This window comes from Scatophagus argus, chromosome 9 (assembly GCF_020382885.2).
Source record: "Scatophagus argus isolate fScaArg1 chromosome 9, fScaArg1.pri, whole genome shotgun sequence".
NCBI lineage: Eukaryota > Metazoa > Chordata > Actinopteri > Scatophagidae > Scatophagus > Scatophagus argus.
The window spans coordinates 7,847,386-7,865,434 of record NC_058501.1 but is presented as its reverse complement, the minus strand read 5'-3'; the positions used below and the strand labels follow the sequence as shown (position 1 = coordinate 7,865,434).

Here is an 18,049-nt window from a genome sequence, read left to right as displayed (position 1 = left end):
CTGGTTTTGGTTGGATATTCCCTTTAGATTGCTATTCAGAGGAGCTACTGTGCGTTTTAGATCTCTGACTCTCTGTCCTGTATTACACAGCACTGCCTGCTGGTCAAACTCGGAAACTGCACTCTCCAGAATCAATGAAATGACTGAAATTCCATCAAGTTCAAATTGCAGCTTATAGATGCAAATGTGCATGTCTTATGCAGATGAATGTTTGGGTTCTTTTCCTCACTCCAGCTGTTCCCTTCTGCTCGGATGTTTCAGAGTCTGATTTGTGCATCATTTTCAATGTGAAGCATCACTCATTAATCCAAACTCAGGACTAAACTTTGGGCTGTGCCAGTTTTCACATGTACAAGAGTATCTAAAGACTAAATAAAGTTGTAGCTTTAACTGTCTCTCAGGAACATGCCATAATCCTTGAACAGGAATATGGACAGCCAATCTCTGTCTCTCTCTCTCTCTCTCTCTCTCTCTCTCTCTCTCTTCTCTCGCTCCTCCTTATGCCCCCCGAACCATTCCCTCTTATTAAAACAACACGCCAATCTGTTGTAGCCCGGTAAAGGGGGTTTGGGAGCCGCTGCAGCCATAAAGGAGGCTTCATACACAGCCGTCTGGAAGGCATTAGACAGCAGTGGCAGAGAGACTTCTGGCCACTTCTCAACGAACTGTGTAACCTGGATGCTTGGGGGAACTTTAGCATTACTTACCTACATGCCCCACAAGACAGCAAAATTGAAATTATCTGACTCATATTTGATTGTTGGAGTCAGTGCTGGAAACTTTTTTTTTTTCTTTTCTGTGTCAGTAGCCTGTGATTGAAGCTGCTAAAGTTTGTAGCTTTTTTTGGAACATTTAGAAACTTTTAAAATATGAATGAAACAATTTGAAATTGATGGAAAAAATATTTCATTAATTTACTTTCTATTTATATTTTTTATATATTAATGAAGCCAAAGTTGACTTGACATGGTGTTTGTGTTTGTACACCTAAGCTGCGTGCGCTGCATATTTAGTGACTACAGACAGACTGTTGAAAACTAGAGTCAAGGAATCTTGGCGCTCAAGATTGTGCGTCCAGCTGAGAGGAACGTGCGTGAATCTGATTTCATTTCTTTATAAATGAGGAGCAGCAGCGGATTCATGAGACTCATTGCTACACAAGTGTCGTCTGAAACTTTTCCGAGACTTTTCCTCCCAGCGGAGCGGTACCAGAGCCACCGGAGTTGACCGCATCCTTCCTCAAGGACGAACGAGAGGGCAACAGCTGCTTCAAGGTAGGCGGCCAGTGACCACTTGGTCCGGTGACCATTCAGCCAGGCAGTGATAGACAGACAGGCAGTCATATTCCAAAAGTGGTTTAAAAACTGATTGTATTAAAAAGTTTTACTTTTCAGACATCCTGATTCTCCAAACTCCCATTTCAATACATTTAAAAAATAGTTTTTCTGTCATAATTTTAAATACTTAGTATTTAAGGTAAATAAACGGAGTGATACTTAAAGCTGGGAGGCTTGCCAGCTGTCACTCGAGAGTTTTTTTTTTCTGTTCATGTGCCTTAACGAGTTGTGCGTAAAACGCGCATGGCATTTCTGGAAATTTTGAAATTGAAGAGCAGTTGCGTCTTTTTTTCCTTCACAGATGTGGAAAATGTGTGTCTTACAAGTTCAATTTGTCCAAATTGGCATAAATATGTGCATTCCTCCTTGTCCTGCAGTGCCAGTTGTGGAAATGTGTGTGATCCGCCAAGACTAGTCTCCTAAACTGATAAAATTACACATTACAAATTACAAGTTGATCGTACACATAAAGCCAGTTATTGTAACCTGAGAATAAGCTAAATTGATGACGTCGCAACCCGTACGTCATTCTTTGAGATTTATGAGCCAATAGGAAGGCTGGATTTGGACATGTGCAGCATGCCTTATGTTTGGAGCGCGCAATTTGATGCTCAATATCAACGTTTTCGACATTGGTTTAGTAAATGTTGATAGTATTGTACGGTGAGGTACTGGGTAGTAGTGGCAAACATTTACTGAAATCTTCAGCAGTTCACTCAGTTTGTTGTGCTAGGGATCAGAAATGTGTAGATGCATGCCAGCATGACCGAAATCATACCCACACGTGGTGCCCTTCAAACATAATGTTTACACATTTCTTGCTCGCTGCTGGCTTTATACATATTACACACAAATAAATAAATGCAAATGAGCATCTGTCACACTCCTTTGACATACTGTCTTCCTCTATCCGCCTACTCTGACCTCTCAGTCTGCTCAAACCCCTGTTGGCTCATGTAAAAGCCTCACAAGGAATGCCCATCTGTGAGTTGGATGTCTGTGCATTCCTGTCATTTATCTATATTGTAGAGAACAGTTTCTATCCCACACATGCACTCTGGTTCCTACTGGCCTGGGTTATCTGTTCAGGGAGCATTTTAATTTCTACACAGTGCAAGCTGGATTCACTGTAAGAAGTGAAGCATTTAGTCCACTGTCAGTGTTACTATATCAGTGAGACAGGCCCTCATTTGATGGGACGCTTTCTTAACAGTATCTCAGATATGTGAAAGTTTAACACATCTTTATCTTGGTATATTTATGTAAAAACTGTTTTTTTTCGTTTTCACGTTACTTTTTATTCTGCAGTACTGTTAATCTACCCACAAGCGCATCGTTTAGAAATATGCTCAGTGTTACTGTACCTGTGGAGAAACTTTTAAAGTAGCATAGCTAATCCTCATTGCCTGTGTGGACCTTCTCTCAATGCACATATACATCCAGACTAATACCAACATACTGACCCTGATCTCAGCCCTCGAGGTAGGTCCTCTGCTTAGTATGGGGCTTAGTATGCTGCAGTCAGGAAGGCAATCCATCTGTGGTGTCTGTTACTGGAACATTAAATTCCACAACAGAGCTTAAACTCTTATGTGCAGCAGTCTGGGTTGTCCATGAAGGCGAACAGATAACCACGTATGCCCCCACAAAAAAGAAGCAACTCTTATTTCACTCTTCAGTGGGTGACACAGTGATGCAGTACACTGCAGACTCATCATTACAGGATGTTCTTCCACACAGCACACAGCACAGTTTACAGCTTAACAGAGGAAGGCATTCCATGACTGGTCTCCATTAGAGCACACAACAAGTCTCACGTGCCATTACTGCTCACAGCAAGGGTCCTTGAGTCTATAGAGCCTTGGGGCAAGGTATAACTACTGAAGTTAGGAGAGCATATTTGCAGCCCCTCCCAAATACACAACACCAGTACCACCACCTACCTCATCTATTCTGCATTAATGCCACACTTTTTTCCAGATTGCCTTGGTAAAGTAGCAGTGAAGTGGCACTACAGCCAGCCAGTAAAAATGAAAAATTGGATGTTAGTGAAGTCCTGAGTTAGATTCCCACTACCTCATACTGAGTCACAGAGTCTCAAAAGGAAGGCTGAAGCCAACGCTAACGCATAGGCCTAGGTGTCATAGCATACCATAAATTTACCCACACGCTGTATTTTCACGTCCTTTCTTTCTTCCTTAATATACTCCAGGCGTCTCTTCTTTCATCCATTCGGTGGGTTCGTCTCTCATGTTATCTCTTAGCTGTGGTTAGCCATGATAATACAGAATAGCAGTTATTTTAGAGCACTGCTGATAACAGTGTGTAGTCAGATAAGTGAAAGTGCTGGATCAACAGGACGACAGACACTGGCTATATTCATAAAAGGAGAAAGAATTTGAAAGATTTTGTTGCAGAAATTTTCTCTTTAGAGGCAGGAGAAACCACTTAAATTAAATCACCTGCTCTGTCATTGTGAAAATGCAGTATTAAGGAGGAAAACCAAAGCAATAACTGGACAGAGGAGTTTCACTAGGGGGAGGGATTTTCGATGGAGTCACATCTGTAATTTGGCTTAAAGTATTGGAGGCTGCCACAGTGGCATTAGTCCAGTGCCTCAGCTGGCAGTGAACTGAGCCAATTCCACCAGCGTGCCCCCAGTCTTTTTCCCCCCTCCTCCTCTTGGTGCCTGCCATCCACCCCTCGCTCATTTCCTCAGTAGCTTCCCTAACCCTCTCCTTTCTCACTGAATACTGGAGACCTCCAACTCATTTTAAATCTCTTCCTCTCTTCATCTAGTACTGTTGCAACACTTCCTTCAGCTCATTCACAAAAAGACAGTAAGGGAGGAGTCTAAAGGAGGCACATACCAAAATACTAAAATAAATATCACTTTCCCTTTCTGATACGACCACAACTGTTGTGGTCAAAAGAAAAGGGGATGGTGCTCAAAAGTGAAAGGTACTAAAATGCTTAAAGGTGTTTTTTCTGTGCCAGTAAGAGCCGCAGCACACCTGATTCTAATAGCTCACAGAAGGCGAGGAAATAAAGAGACAGTGGAGGATGGAGGAAAAGAGGGATGTAAAAGTCAACTCCCTTGTAATGTTGTAACACTGTACCGTTGCCAGTTTGGGCCGTGACCACATGATTCCAATCGTGTAAGGAATAGTGCACTGTGGCGCAGTGGGTGGTGTTACTGTTTAGCTCTGGTTCTTATAATGACAACGCTCCCACAACAACTGCATGCTGTGGCCACATGGAGGATTGATGAGAGGAAGGTGGAAGAGGAGGAGAAAGGGGAGGAGTGAGGAGGATCAGCAACTTCAGACCTTTAGAGTTCATTCATACCAGAGCAAATAGTCACCAAAGTTTTTAAACCTTAAATGAAAAGAACGAATTTCTGTCATGCAAGAAAATAGTTCAAGAAAGTGAGCAGGAAGTAACCAAACAGCCTTGAGTGTGCCTTGCCAAAGTCAGCAGCCAACTCTCGAGTCATTCCCAGCTGCTCCATCTGCTCTGCTTCATCATCTGCTTAGGAACACGTGAGCCTTTCCTACATCCTGCTACAACCACCGTCATGAGGGCTATCTCCACATGTAATGCTTTTAAGATGCATCCTGACTTTATTCAGGCCTGGCCAGCTCATATCCTCTCTAGCCCACAAACAAGTGTACATACAAGTTTGCTGTATGCATTGCTTGTTCAAATTTCATGTCATGTATCTCTGCATGTTTGCATGTATGTGTTTTGCTTTGGCAGAACGTCATGCCTTGGAGATTTCGAAGGTGTGCATGACCTCAGCACATCTGGTTTTCTTGTATCTGTCTGGGTGATAACATAAACTTATTCAGATATTTTCTTTAGTGGATCAAAACCAACTAATCTGTTTTTAGTGAACTATAAATATTATTAATATATCTTAATTAGCTTTTATCCGTTTATTCAATTATAGCCCCTTCTAAGTCTTATACTGTATACAAGTGTGAGCTGACTCAACTATTCACTCTTCCATGGGGTTATTAAAGTTTGATTTGTGAATGACACTCATCTGGCCAGAGCTGCTGAGTTGTGAATGGCACACTTCCAGCCACTGACTGCTGAGTCACATTAGCATAAAGATGTAAGCTTTATGTCTGTTTCAGCTTTGCTTCTGAATGATACTGCCCGTGTAGAACTCACAGTAATAGCACACAAAATGCACATACACATATAGTGCTATGTATAAAGACACACACACACACACACAGTGTGGTGAGCCTTGCTACATTTTATGTTCTAACACAGGCCTTGGAACTGAGACCCTGCTGACAGGGATTCTACTGCTCTCCTGTGAATTTAGTCTTTTCCCATCTCTTCCTGTGTGCAGACACACACTCATACACATATGTCTTTTTTGTGCACACCTATGCACACTGGAATGCACACACACCAGACACATCATGTTTAGCTAACATATTTGCACGTGGCCAGTGAGACTCACTATGTATATCTGAAAACTATCCACTGTTACGTAACATGCATAAAAGTTATTTCAGCATGTGGTGATTCCCAGCTATACTAAAGGACTTATTATACTTAAGGGCCAAAATGGGGAAAGATATTTCCTTTAGTTCCCCACACAGCAGGACCACTAATATTCCTAATCCAAAGTTTGGACACACACAATTATATGTAGAAATATTAAAGACTGAATAGCACCACAAAGTTAGATTTGTGGTAACCCACCTGACTGGGCTGTAGTCTAATCATCTGATCATCCCTTAAATTTTCATCTAATACCATCATCACGTCAGACTTTTGGTTTCTCCAACGCTTGGATGTATGACAAAACACTCAGATGTACGATTTATTTATAGCTAATTAGCAAATGCTAATATGCCAATATGCTAAGTTAAAATGGTGAACATGGTATAAACATACTTGCTAAATGTCAGCATGATAGCACCATCAATGTGAGCATGATAGCATTCTGACAGTTACATTTGGCTCAAAACATTACTGTCTATAAGTACAGAGCTGCTAGAATGGCTTTTTATCACTAACCACTGACTGCCAATTATGTCTTGCATATTATACAGATGTTAAACAAAAATGCATGAATGTTTAAACTATGTGTATGTGTGATAAAGATTTCAGTAAATTTATGCTGTACAGATGGTAAAACAACATAACTAAGCTAAAAATGTCAGTTAGTTTAAGTTCAGTCTGCACGATCTATTCATATCAGATATGGTTATGAAATCACATCATATCAGTCAAATGCGATATAGAATCCAGAGATTTCCTGTACCACAGTCACACAGCAACAATTACAATTTCTGTTGCAGTTGGAGTGCCTTGCAGTGCCTTGCTCAATGGATGGTGCCTGGACATATTTTGCTAGCTAGTCAAATATATGAAACTATTTGTTCATTCATTCTCTCCTTGATTCATTTCTCTGCTAACCTGCCATTTCTTCTCCATCCATGCAAGACCTAACATTATTGAAATATTATCCCTGACTCAGATCCACTGGGAGATTTACTCAAGAGACTGTTAATGATGTCACAGTGAGGCTGCTAAAATATCCAGCGCAAGGTCACCATAGGGTTGGACATACACACACATGCACACACACACACACACACACACCAAAGGCCAGGAGATTCTACAGGGTTCTATCACACACATTGCACGAAGAAACAAAAACAAAAAGAAAGCTGTGGTGATATCATCCACATGTGCACCTCCAAGTCACACACACATGCTGAAATACTGTACACATACATACTGCTCCAAAGTGACAACATCCCCATATGTTAATGACACCTTCACTGACACAGATAGGGATTAGAGGGATTACCTCCCAGGGACCAGGGTGAAGATTGGATGACCATCATAACTGGTTTTTAGTCTGTAGTTAATCTTTCTGCAGTCTGAGATAATTCTTTGTCTTGCATTGGATCACACTCCCATAAGGGTGTATGAGACAAAGAGCAAAGAGGCACTGTCTGCACTGCGCCTCTTTGAACTTAATCACTTGAATTCAAAAAACTGACCACATTTGGCAGCAATTGGTTGGTCTAAAATGAGAAAAAAAGCACTTTATGCCTGTGCATCAAGAGCTGTATTGAGTTTCCCAGTTTGGTTTTGCGTTTTAACCACAAATGTTTGACCAGAGCAAGCACTTCATGTCAATTAAGTGCAAATCACAAATAAACAAGCAGTCAAAATGCAACAAAGGCAGTTTGGAGTTTGCATGTTCTCCACATGTCTGCAGGCTTTCCTCCGTGTTCTCTCATTACCTCTGAAAGCCCAAACACAAGCAGGTGAAGTGGAAACTGTAAATACCTAGTTGGTGTGAATGTGTCTGTCTGCTTTAGTCCCATCGTAGCCTACTCAGGGGGGTATGGCAAAAGACTTGTGAGGACTTCCTCTCCTGATACCAAAGATTTTTAATCTACACCAAACATTTACAAACCATTAGGTATTCTGATGGCACATTTATGGTGAAAGCAGTGACTGAGTTCATTCAAAGTTGATGCAGAAAGTCAAGGTGAAAGAGTTTCTTCTGCACTACCTTATATAGTTGAGACATTATAGACTCACATACACATGTGCGCAAACTAAAGGAGGTGAAACAATTAAAATGTGCATTTTTACAGACTCTCGCTCTCTCTTATAATAAGCTTTTATATGTGCATTTGTGTGTATATGTGTGTGTGCATGTATATGTGCATTTGTGTGTATATGTGTGTGTGCGTGTGTGTGTGTATGTGTGTGTGTGTGTGTCGGGGGTCTTGTAAATGAGCGGCTGACGTTAAGAGCTTTGCCACGTGCCAGAGGAGGCCTGCTATACTGGTTGTGGCCTTCTCATCCAACGATCAAATGAACAAGGCATTATGTTTGAGCCAAGGAGTGTGTGTTTGTCCTTGTCTCCCCCAACTAGTCTCTCTTTCTCTTTCTTTCTTTCTCTCTCTCTCTCTCTCTGCTTTTATACTATGTCAGTGTGTCTTGCTTTCTTTTTCTCTCAAGTGTTCCCTGGTATCTGTCTTGACTTGTTTTCACTGTTATCTCCTTTAAGCTACTTTCTTTTTCTTTGTCTCTGGGCCTGCCTTATCTTCTCATTCTCCCTTTACATTTCTTTCTCTTTTTCTCTCTGTGTATTACTCTCTCCCTCCCTCCATCTGTCTTGAATGTTTAGGTGTGGTGTGCAGAACTCCTGCCGGATCATAAACACTGCTGGGCCTTGTGCTTGTCTCGACTAAACTTATACTTATAACTTACATAGTAATAGTACAAGATGATGACATATGCAATAATATGAATTGTTTGTATGTTTCAAAAATAAATTATCTTTTAAAATCTTTAAAATGCTGCTTGATACCTCCACAGGGGGGTGCCACAGTGACTCAGTGACCAAAGACTCATATTTTGAACTTCATATTTTCAAAGTGTCAAACTCCCTTTGATGTAAAAAAAAAAAAGAAAAAGAAAAAACAATATGCATAAAAACATATTTTTTCACAATGCTTATAATGTAATATAATGTCATACTCTCCATCTCTTCACTGTAAATCTTTATCTTTGTATTTAATAAAAAAAAAGATTTTTTTTCTTAACACTTTCTAAGGGAGTCACAGAGGGAAAGAAGCACACGTGCAACATTAGAAAATCTAAAAAGCTCTTGTCCTCTTCTTCCCACGGAGATATAAACAGATGACATCACAGGGTGGTCCCCTTTCGCGTTGAGCCGGGCTGAGCCACGCTGAGTGGGTCTCAGTTGGTCTGCCAAACAGATGGCGGTAGCAACATAATGAGGGCTGGAAACAAACGTCAGGATTTTAAGCAGAAGATTTTCTTCAGCAGGAATTCAGGTTTATAAAAGACTGTCAGAGTTCAGACACAAAAGTGTGGCATGTTCTTCATTGGTCTCCCCATAAAAATGCACAGAGTATTCTCGATCAGAGGTCCTTATATGGAATGCTTGTCTGAAAATGGTTTTGAACCCCTTCTTTACAGTACAGAAGAAAAAAAATATATAATAGTTTCTCTCAGGCATTTAGAGAGCACTTGCAGCTTGGACGTTTGGCAGGGGCAGCCGGCTTGTGTGTTAATTAGGTCAAGAAATCTTGTAATGTGCGCCCACCCACACTAAAAGAGAGCGGGAACAATCGGCTACTCAGAACTGTTTGACATTTAGACAGGGATTTTGGGGAGGGGTGGAGGGAAGGAGAGGGGAGAGAGAGTGTAAGCAAAGGGGGAAGAAACTTTACTGCTTTCTCTGCCTTGGTTAGTTGTAATAAAACAAGGTTATGCATGCTATAGAAGAGCAGGCTGAAAAGTGGATAAGCCTGTCTATAGCTCCTAATTAAACATGTGAACATGAATGTTTTCTTTTTCATCTTCCCCAAATCACAGTGTCGTCATCCGATGTTTGCAGGAAGTCACTTCCTTCTTGTTGTTTGATATACCTAAAAAGATATCTAAGTTTTGTTCTATACTGACTAAATGTAACCCCTTTTCTCTACATTCTGCTCGTAGATGAGGTGTCAGAGGGTGCTCACCTACCTGCGGATATTTGGGACCACCATGTTTGGTGTGTCCCTTCTGGTGGGAATCTCCACAGCCTACATCATGGGCTACCAGTTCTTCACCACAGCCCAAAATCACCTATCCTTCGGCCTGTATGGTGCCATCTTGGTCATCCACCTCATTATCCAGAGCCTCTTTGCACTCTTAGAACACAGAAACATGCGGCGGTCCTTAGAGACGCCCATCAAACTGAACAAATCCTTGGCGCTGTGCATTGCAGCATATCAAGAGGACCCAAACTACCTGAGGAAATGCCTGGTGTCGGTGAAGAGGCTGACATACCCAGGGATCAAAGTGATCATGGTAATCGATGGGAACTCAGAGGATGACATGTATATGATGGATATTTTTAAAGAGGTCATGGGACGGGACAAATCAGCCACATATGTCTGGCGGAGTAACTTTCACCACAGAGCGCCTGAAGAGACGGATGAGAGCTATACTGAGAGCATTCAGCATATCTCCAGGCTCATGCTGAGCAACAAGTGTGTGTGCATCATGCAGAAGTGGGGAGGGAAGAGAGAGGTCATGTATACCCCCTTCAAAGCACTGGGGAGGAGCGTGGACTATGTGCAGGTAAATCAGTAAAACTAGAAATAAATATTAACAGATAGGTTGAAATGAAAAACAAAATAAAGGAGTGATGAAAGGAGAAAAGGATTGATAGTGGAAATGACACTAACAGCTAAGATATTCAATAATATGTGCACGTGTAAATATCTTTGTGGATGTACACACACACACACACACACACACGTAAGACAAGGACAGATGACTGAAGTATGAGCTGAAGATAGATGGGAGGGGAAGAGAAGGAGAGATGGAGAAAGAGATGGCTGCGGGGGGGTTGGAGGGCTGTCAAGATAAACATGGGGTCCACAAAGACTCTTTTGTGTTGCTATTAGAGGGACTGTGGCTGTGTGTATCATGTAGTGAAATGTAGCACTAAAAATGGCAGAAGTAGCTGATGTTTATGTGTAATAACAGATCTGTTTCACAAACCAGATTGTTACATCATCGACATGAATGGTATTGAGGTCGAAAAAATATATTAAAGATTGGTTTAATTTTGCCAACTCTCAAAAAGCTCAAAGTTTAATTTCAGTAAGACAGCTGTTTCTGTTGGTCTGTAAACACTATTGTCAGCGAAAATCAGTGAAACAATAATAATCTCAGTGTATGTTAATGACACTTAAATTATATCCTTGAAAAAGCCAATTCCCCAGGGTGTATGGCTGGCTGCTACAGTTTAATAATGTTAACATTGTGTGGTAGTGTGGCTTAGAATGTAAACAGGAGCTAAAGCATTAACCGCAATGCCAAGCTTGGCAACACACAAGCTGATGAAGCACCAGGAAGAATGTTTTTATCCTGTAGGCAGTATATGTTACAACCATGGTCAGATGTGGAGACTGATAAATAGTCATGCAAGAACCATAGAAGAAAGAACATAGTTTTTTTTCCCCACCAAAGCAACATAATGTAACTTCTGAAAGAGAGATAAAACATGTGCCTTCAAAAAGTCCTAAGCACTAACACCCACCTTTGTGGGGCAGTCGTGGATCAGCGGTTAGGGTGTCGGACCCGTAACCGGTGGATCGCTGGTTCGATTCCCGGTGTCCATGGCTGAGGTACCCTTGAGCAAGGTACCTAACCCCCACTGCTCCCCGGGCGCTGCACGCGGTCGCCCACTGCCCCGGGTTTGCTGTGTGTGTGTGCACGTCACTTGGGTGGGTTAAATGCAGAGAACAAATTTCGTTGGAGTGAGTTCCCTCCAATGACAAGATATGTCACTTTCCTTACTTTCCTTTCCTTTGCTCAGTTCAGCATACTCATGGGTTTTGGTCACATAGCCTCATCTGATGTGGTATGACTCACAGTGGACAAAGTTTGCAAGCTTTAGGTAGATAATACTGAATCATTTAGCTGACTTTCTGCTTTTTGCTTGCTTGCTAGCATTCCGCTATTTAACAAAAGACATGTAACTTTGATTTGTAATTTGAACTTTAAAGCAGTCACATGCGTAGTTTGGGCTGTACATGACTCCACACCTTTTCCTAAATTCTACTTGGTTGTGTGTATTAATTCAATTTATTGCACTTTCCAGTGACATTTTCCCCCATGGATTAATGATTGTGTTAAACTACTGGGAATAATATCCATGAAACTGCTCTGCAGTATGGAAGTGTGTTTCTCTTCCTTTATGACAATTTCACATTGACTAAACACCTCTTTCACATGCTGTGAACCATTGTTTTATTGGATGCCAAGTGGTTAAGTGAAAAATAGGTTGGTAATTACACCAGGAAACAAAAGTTTCTCTGTGTGGCTACCTGACAAAAGTCACCAGACCTTGACCAACCACCGAATGACATTCTAGATTAACGTATTCTGTGGCATTGTAATGTATCTCCCTTTTTATTAGGTTTATAGTATCTGCAGTACTAATGTGTGTGTTTTGCTGTGGAACAGACACTTGGTGGTAGAAACAATAGCTACAGTATATGAACTGATTTTATATTACGGATTAATAGTGGGCCTATATTTTACACACACAAAAAAAATATAGAGCTTCTTGGCTATAAATTTGACCAGTTGTACTACACTAACTATATTTGTCAAGGTTCTCTTATTAATGTAATATACAATTCTGGTGTAAATATTAAAATAAACTGACACTGTCACTGTTGTGCCAAAACACAAAGTGTCATCACATAATTTGTTTTATAATACTCAGCTGGTGATATTACGGTACAAAGAGACTTGTAATAGATCTTGAGCAGTGAACCTGAATTAAAACTGAACAGTAACCTAATTACTATCACAACATCAAAGTGGAGACTTTGAAATCTCTTTGATATGATTTCTAACACCTGCAGCTGATTACAGCCTGTCAGAAACCACTTGTTTAACAGAGATTTAAACAACAACTCCTTCAACATATAGGGAAAGAAAAGACAGTGTTGCATGCCTTTTTACAATCATAAGGCCCTGCTCCTAACAGATGTGTTCAGTTAATAGAGATTGCCATTTCATTTCATTAGAAGAAAATAAAGAGAATTTAAAAAAAGCGCATCAGAAAGATAAAGGGGTTTTGATTAAGTTTTAAACTGTTGGTCTTTGTTGCAGGGGATTATCCATATTGTTAATTGTTAATCAGACCATTAGAATTTTAAATTGCTTGATTTCCTTTAACATGTTTCAAATATTTTATTTATCTCCCTTTGGTCCACCTATTACAGTCCCAAAAGAAAGAGTAACTAGGAGGAGAGTAAAATGTAAAAGATGATTCTAGTCAGTCAGTCTTGTCAAGTCAGTTTTATCTCTACAGTCTGATATCACAAATCACAACCTTGCCTCAAGGGGCTTTACTATTTGTACAACATGGACTTTGATTTTGGAAAAGGAAATCTTCCCAAGCAGTGTGCCTGACATGACAGCAACACATTACCTTTTGCACTAAAACACAGGTAACCTATTGTTTCATGTGTTTTATTCAGGTATGTGACTCTGACACTATGTTGGACCCAGCATCCTCAGTGGAGATGGTGAAGGTTCTAGAAGAAGACCCAATGGTTGGAGGTGTTGGAGGAGATGTACAGGTTAGTTACAAATCTATGAACATTTTCTTATTTCTTTCAAACAACAAGTTTTACAAATATTCATTCAAAAATACTCCAACTGTTTATTTTTGCTGACCAATTTCTTCCTAGATCCTAAACAAATATGAGTCATGGATCTCCTTCCTGAGCAGTGTGCGGTACTGGATGGCCTTCAATATTGAGCGGGCTTGCCAGTCCTACTTTGGTTGCGTTCAGTGCATCAGTGGTCCTTTAGGAATGTACCGGAACTCCCTCCTGCAAGAGTTCCTTGAAGACTGGTACAATCAAACTTTCATGGGATCCCACTGCAGTTTTGGAGATGACCGCCATCTCACAAACAGAGTTCTAAGCCTTGGATATGCAACCAAATACACTGCGCGATCAAAGTGCCTCACAGAGACACCGATCACATACCTGCGATGGCTCAATCAACAAACTCGATGGAGTAAGTCATATTTCAGAGAATGGCTATACAACTCTATGTGGTTCCACAAACATCATTTATGGATGACTTATGAGGCTGTGATCACAGGCTTCTTCCCATTTTTCCTGATTGCCACTGCGATTCAACTGTTCTACCAAGGAAGGCTCTGGAATATTCTGTTATTTCTACTCATTGTGCAGGCGGTGGCACTGATCAAGTCATCATTTGCCAGCTGCCTCAGAGGTAACATAGTCATGGTGTTCATGTCGTTCTATTCTGTACTGTACATGTCAAGCCTGTTGCCAGCCAAAATGTTTGCAATAGCAACAATCAACAAGTCTGGATGGGGGACCTCTGGGAGGAAAACAATAGTGGTGAATTTCATCGGTCTGATTCCTATATCAGTTTGGTTCACCATCCTCTTCATTGGGATTATATATACGATAATCCAGCAAACTAGAAAACCCTTTCCTGAGTCAGAAAAACTTGTTCTTATCATAGGGGCAGTCGTCTATGCCAGTTACTGGGTCATACTGTTGACGCTGTATACAGTGCTCATAAATAAGTGTGGAAAAAGGAAGAAGGAACAACACTATGATATGGTGCTGGACGTATGATTTACAGACTGCAGTCACCATTTACCACTGAAGTCTCTTTCTGGGTCATCTTCACTCACACCCTCTTATGTTATACCAATGTTTTTCACATGCAGAACAGCTCTGGAGGCAAAACTGGTTTAGTTCAACCTAAATGGAGTGTTTGGTCAAACTTGAATGTCAAAAAATAAAGAAATGACAGTTGCTGCTTTTTGTTCATTCATAACTATAGCATTTATTATGTTGGGACATCAGCATGTTAGTTAATTAGCTTACCTTGCCATTTCTGTAATCTCACGTTTCTGGGTGAAGATCTGCTGCTGTAAGCTAACAAGCTAAACTTGATAACTTACTATGGCAAGATTAAATATAGGGCAGTTGGTAGCAAGAGTGCTGGGCTTTGTGATGTTGGCTACCTCTTACCCATGTCATTTTCACTGGGCTTCAGTCTATTTGCATCTGAGCCAAAAAAACTGTGGATTTTTATCTTCACCCATTGGGGTTTAACTTGACCAGTAAGAATATTTTACTTCCAGTGCATCATTGTGTCTCAAATTGATTTTTGTACATTCTAATTTAAAACAAATCCACATATTATCCGACCACAGGCAATCCAAAGCACCACACAGCAGCACCTTGGCCTGGAAGGCTGTCTCCACTATAAAATAAATGAGCAACATCAAGCATTTCAAGAGACCAGTGACGGCTATCATCAGCATCTAATTAGTGTAATTGTAATCTGCAATAATCTGGATAGTCTTTGTGGATCTTATGAATAGGTGAGGCTGACTCTAGAAAAATCCACATGAAGATTTGCTGCATCTGTTTAACAATTTAATGTCACAAGTTCAAAGTTGGCAGTTCTGGGGGCAATACACTGGTATATCTTTCCAGTGTTTTTAAATCTTCTTTAGGAAGACCTACAGTGTCGATTTACAAAGAGTGATATGGTGCAGAAAGGGCTTTAAAATGGAAAGCTGCTCTTTCTTTTGTTGCACTCATGTCATATGGGAATTAACACTATAATTGTATTTATAATGCAGCTATTTCAACTAACCACATGTATGGAACAGCACGTATGATGCACATTGTGTTTGACATTACAGTTCTTAATTTACTATTTTTAAACAATACAAATCCATCACTCACTGCGTATATGTAAGTTGAATGTGAAAAAATACAAGATCCATAGAAATTACCAATCATGTTATTATGAAGCTACAGATCAATTGTGTTTGAATGTCTGGACGCTTACAAGTGTTGCTGTCATTCCCATATGATGTGAATGCAGTATTTTTTCTCAGTGTTTACAAAGTGATATAATCTCCACCAGATCAGGTGACCAGGTGAACATGTGACCAAAAGAGAGATGGCGTATCATTGCTGCTGTGACTGTTTATTTTTACAGAAACAATTGTCTTTTTTCTTTAAAATGACTATTAATGATGACTGTATGTTGCAAAAACACTATTATTGTTAATGTATTTCTTTCTACCAAGTTGAATGATAACCACGAAGTAAACACAGTGGACATGTTCCAATCCAAAGACTTTGTGATTTTCTCTCTTGTCCTTTCTTCACATACTGGTAATGTGGCTACATCTCTCTCTGCTTCCTTGCATTGTTAAATCACCTACAAAGGAAGGAGCAAATGTGAGAAAAAACACTAATGTGCTACCTGATGACAGGAATGTGAATGAGTGCACTTGATGGAAAGAAACAGCATATTGGAATGAAACAAGTCCTGTGTTTGCTGCAGACAACCAGGAGCAGACATGAGTTTAATTCTTATGCACTTTTATGTCTCTCCAGTTGTCAAGTGTGATGCTTGACGTAATCGAGATGAAATACCTCAGTGGTTCTCTTTGCATTGCATTAAGGTGTTGGGATGCCGTTCAAAGACAGACGCATTCTAAAAGTCTCAAGTAACTTATGATCTGTTTATTGAATTTAAAGTGTCCTTTTTTATACGCCAGTTCCTTATTAAGTCAAAGCTGGATCTGTCTGCCTTATCGGCCCTTTGCTGTAGCCGTTTACTTAATGTTACTTTGTATTTCATTGCATTTTCATATATAGACATTTTTATTCTATTTTTGCTTAGCTACCAAAGATTCTTTATTTTCACTCATGTTTTTATAAGAAAAATGGGAAAATGTATTTGTTGTGCTTAAACTGTTCTGACATTGACTTGTATATCTGACCAAACAATGTGAATTTACAACCTGGGGGTTTTGTCTGCAATAACAACAATAAAAATGCAATTTGTAGGGATAAATTATTGATTTCAAGAGAGGTGATGAACCTGTGTTTTTGTACTTTGTGCGTAGATAGAAAACCAGCATATTTATGATTATAGAATTCTGTACTTATTAAGATGCCCTTTCGTATACCCTTAATTTTATTTTTAATATATGCAACATATGAACAGAATTAGGCTAGGCTTTTTTTCATTTTGTGCTTCCTATGTTATTATAATGCAAGAGAGCCGAAGCAAATTGAAAACTTTAATCCAAAACATTTAAAAAATATTTGCACAAATACGTGATTATCTGCAGATTATGTGTTTTAAATATGTGAGATACCTTAATGAATAATAACAAAAGAAAAACTGAGTGACATTTTAATACAGTTTCAAGGAGATATTTTATTTTGAGGTTCAATGAATGATCTCAACATTTGAATCATGAGGTTGTTTCATGCCAAAGGCAGTGTTGTCATAAAGCACTTTTGTGTCGTGCCAAATAAAACTATTGTTTTAATTCTCCATTGTCAGGGTTTTCATTTAGTTTAGATTTAACTACTTTGTTCAGGGACCTGCCTGTGAAATCTCTATATCCTGCCACCACCGAATAGCCCTGAGCCCTCCACCCCTGGCAGCAACACTCCTCCATCATGCACTGCCTTCCTCCATCCAGTCTTCCACTTACTTCATAGAGGTCAAAGTGAGATACTACTCCATCCGATGATAATAACTGCGTACAATATCTCATAATAAACTGAAGGACAGCGATCATGTTAAATAGTCGTTATGGTACTTAACAGCTCAAACAATATGCATTTGTTTAGGTTACTAACAAGGCAGAAAAAATTAGAGAAACATTTTCATTTTTTCCATATCCCATTCTCATCTTGAATTAACCATTTGGACTCAAGAGAGGGCATGATTAACCTAGCATTAAATAACAACATCAACACAAAATATATCCTCTTATCACTTATAAGCAGAAAAAACATCATGGAGAGTGTTGTGTGGGAGAGTAAATTCTTGGATTGATTGAAAAACGTCAAATTTGAATTACTCCTCTTAATTGATTTATTATTTAACTGTCAGTTATTCTTTAAATGAATCTGGCCTATATCATCCCTCATTGTGCATGAACATCACTTGCTAAAGCTAGAAAAGAGCCTAAAGTCATGTTACTGGACTTTATTGCTGTTATCTGGCCATTACTGACATTTTAGCATTTTTTATCATTTGTAGCAACAGTCATAACCACTCATATATATAATGACACA

The 18,049-nt window shown here is 39.8% G+C and overlaps 1 protein-coding gene across 1 annotated transcript; it reads left to right on the top strand.

The window, feature by feature from the left end:
• The first annotated feature begins 505 nt into the window (after positions 1-505).
• Positions 506-17,297, top strand: has2 (hyaluronan synthase 2). Its single transcript, XM_046400696.1, has 4 exons — positions 506-1,274; positions 9,861-10,487; positions 13,412-13,513; positions 13,625-17,297. Exons 2-4 carry the CDS (start codon positions 9,861-9,863, stop codon positions 14,552-14,554), a joined length of 1,659 nt encoding a protein of 552 aa, XP_046256652.1. The 5' UTR covers positions 506-1,274; the 3' UTR covers positions 14,555-17,297.
• The last annotated feature ends 752 nt before the right edge of the window (positions 17,298-18,049 follow it).

Coding starts and splice junctions, on each gene's coding strand:
- has2 (XM_046400696.1), top strand. CDS start 9,861: ATGAGGTGTCAGAGGGTGCTCACCTACCTGCGGATATTTGGGACCACC. Junction 10,488..13,411: donor GGAGCGTGGACTATGTGCAG/GTAAATCAGTAA, acceptor TGTTTTATTCAG/GTATGTGACTCTGACACTAT. Junction 13,514..13,624: donor GTGTTGGAGGAGATGTACAG/GTTAGTTACAAA, acceptor ATTTCTTCCTAG/ATCCTAAACAAATATGAGTC.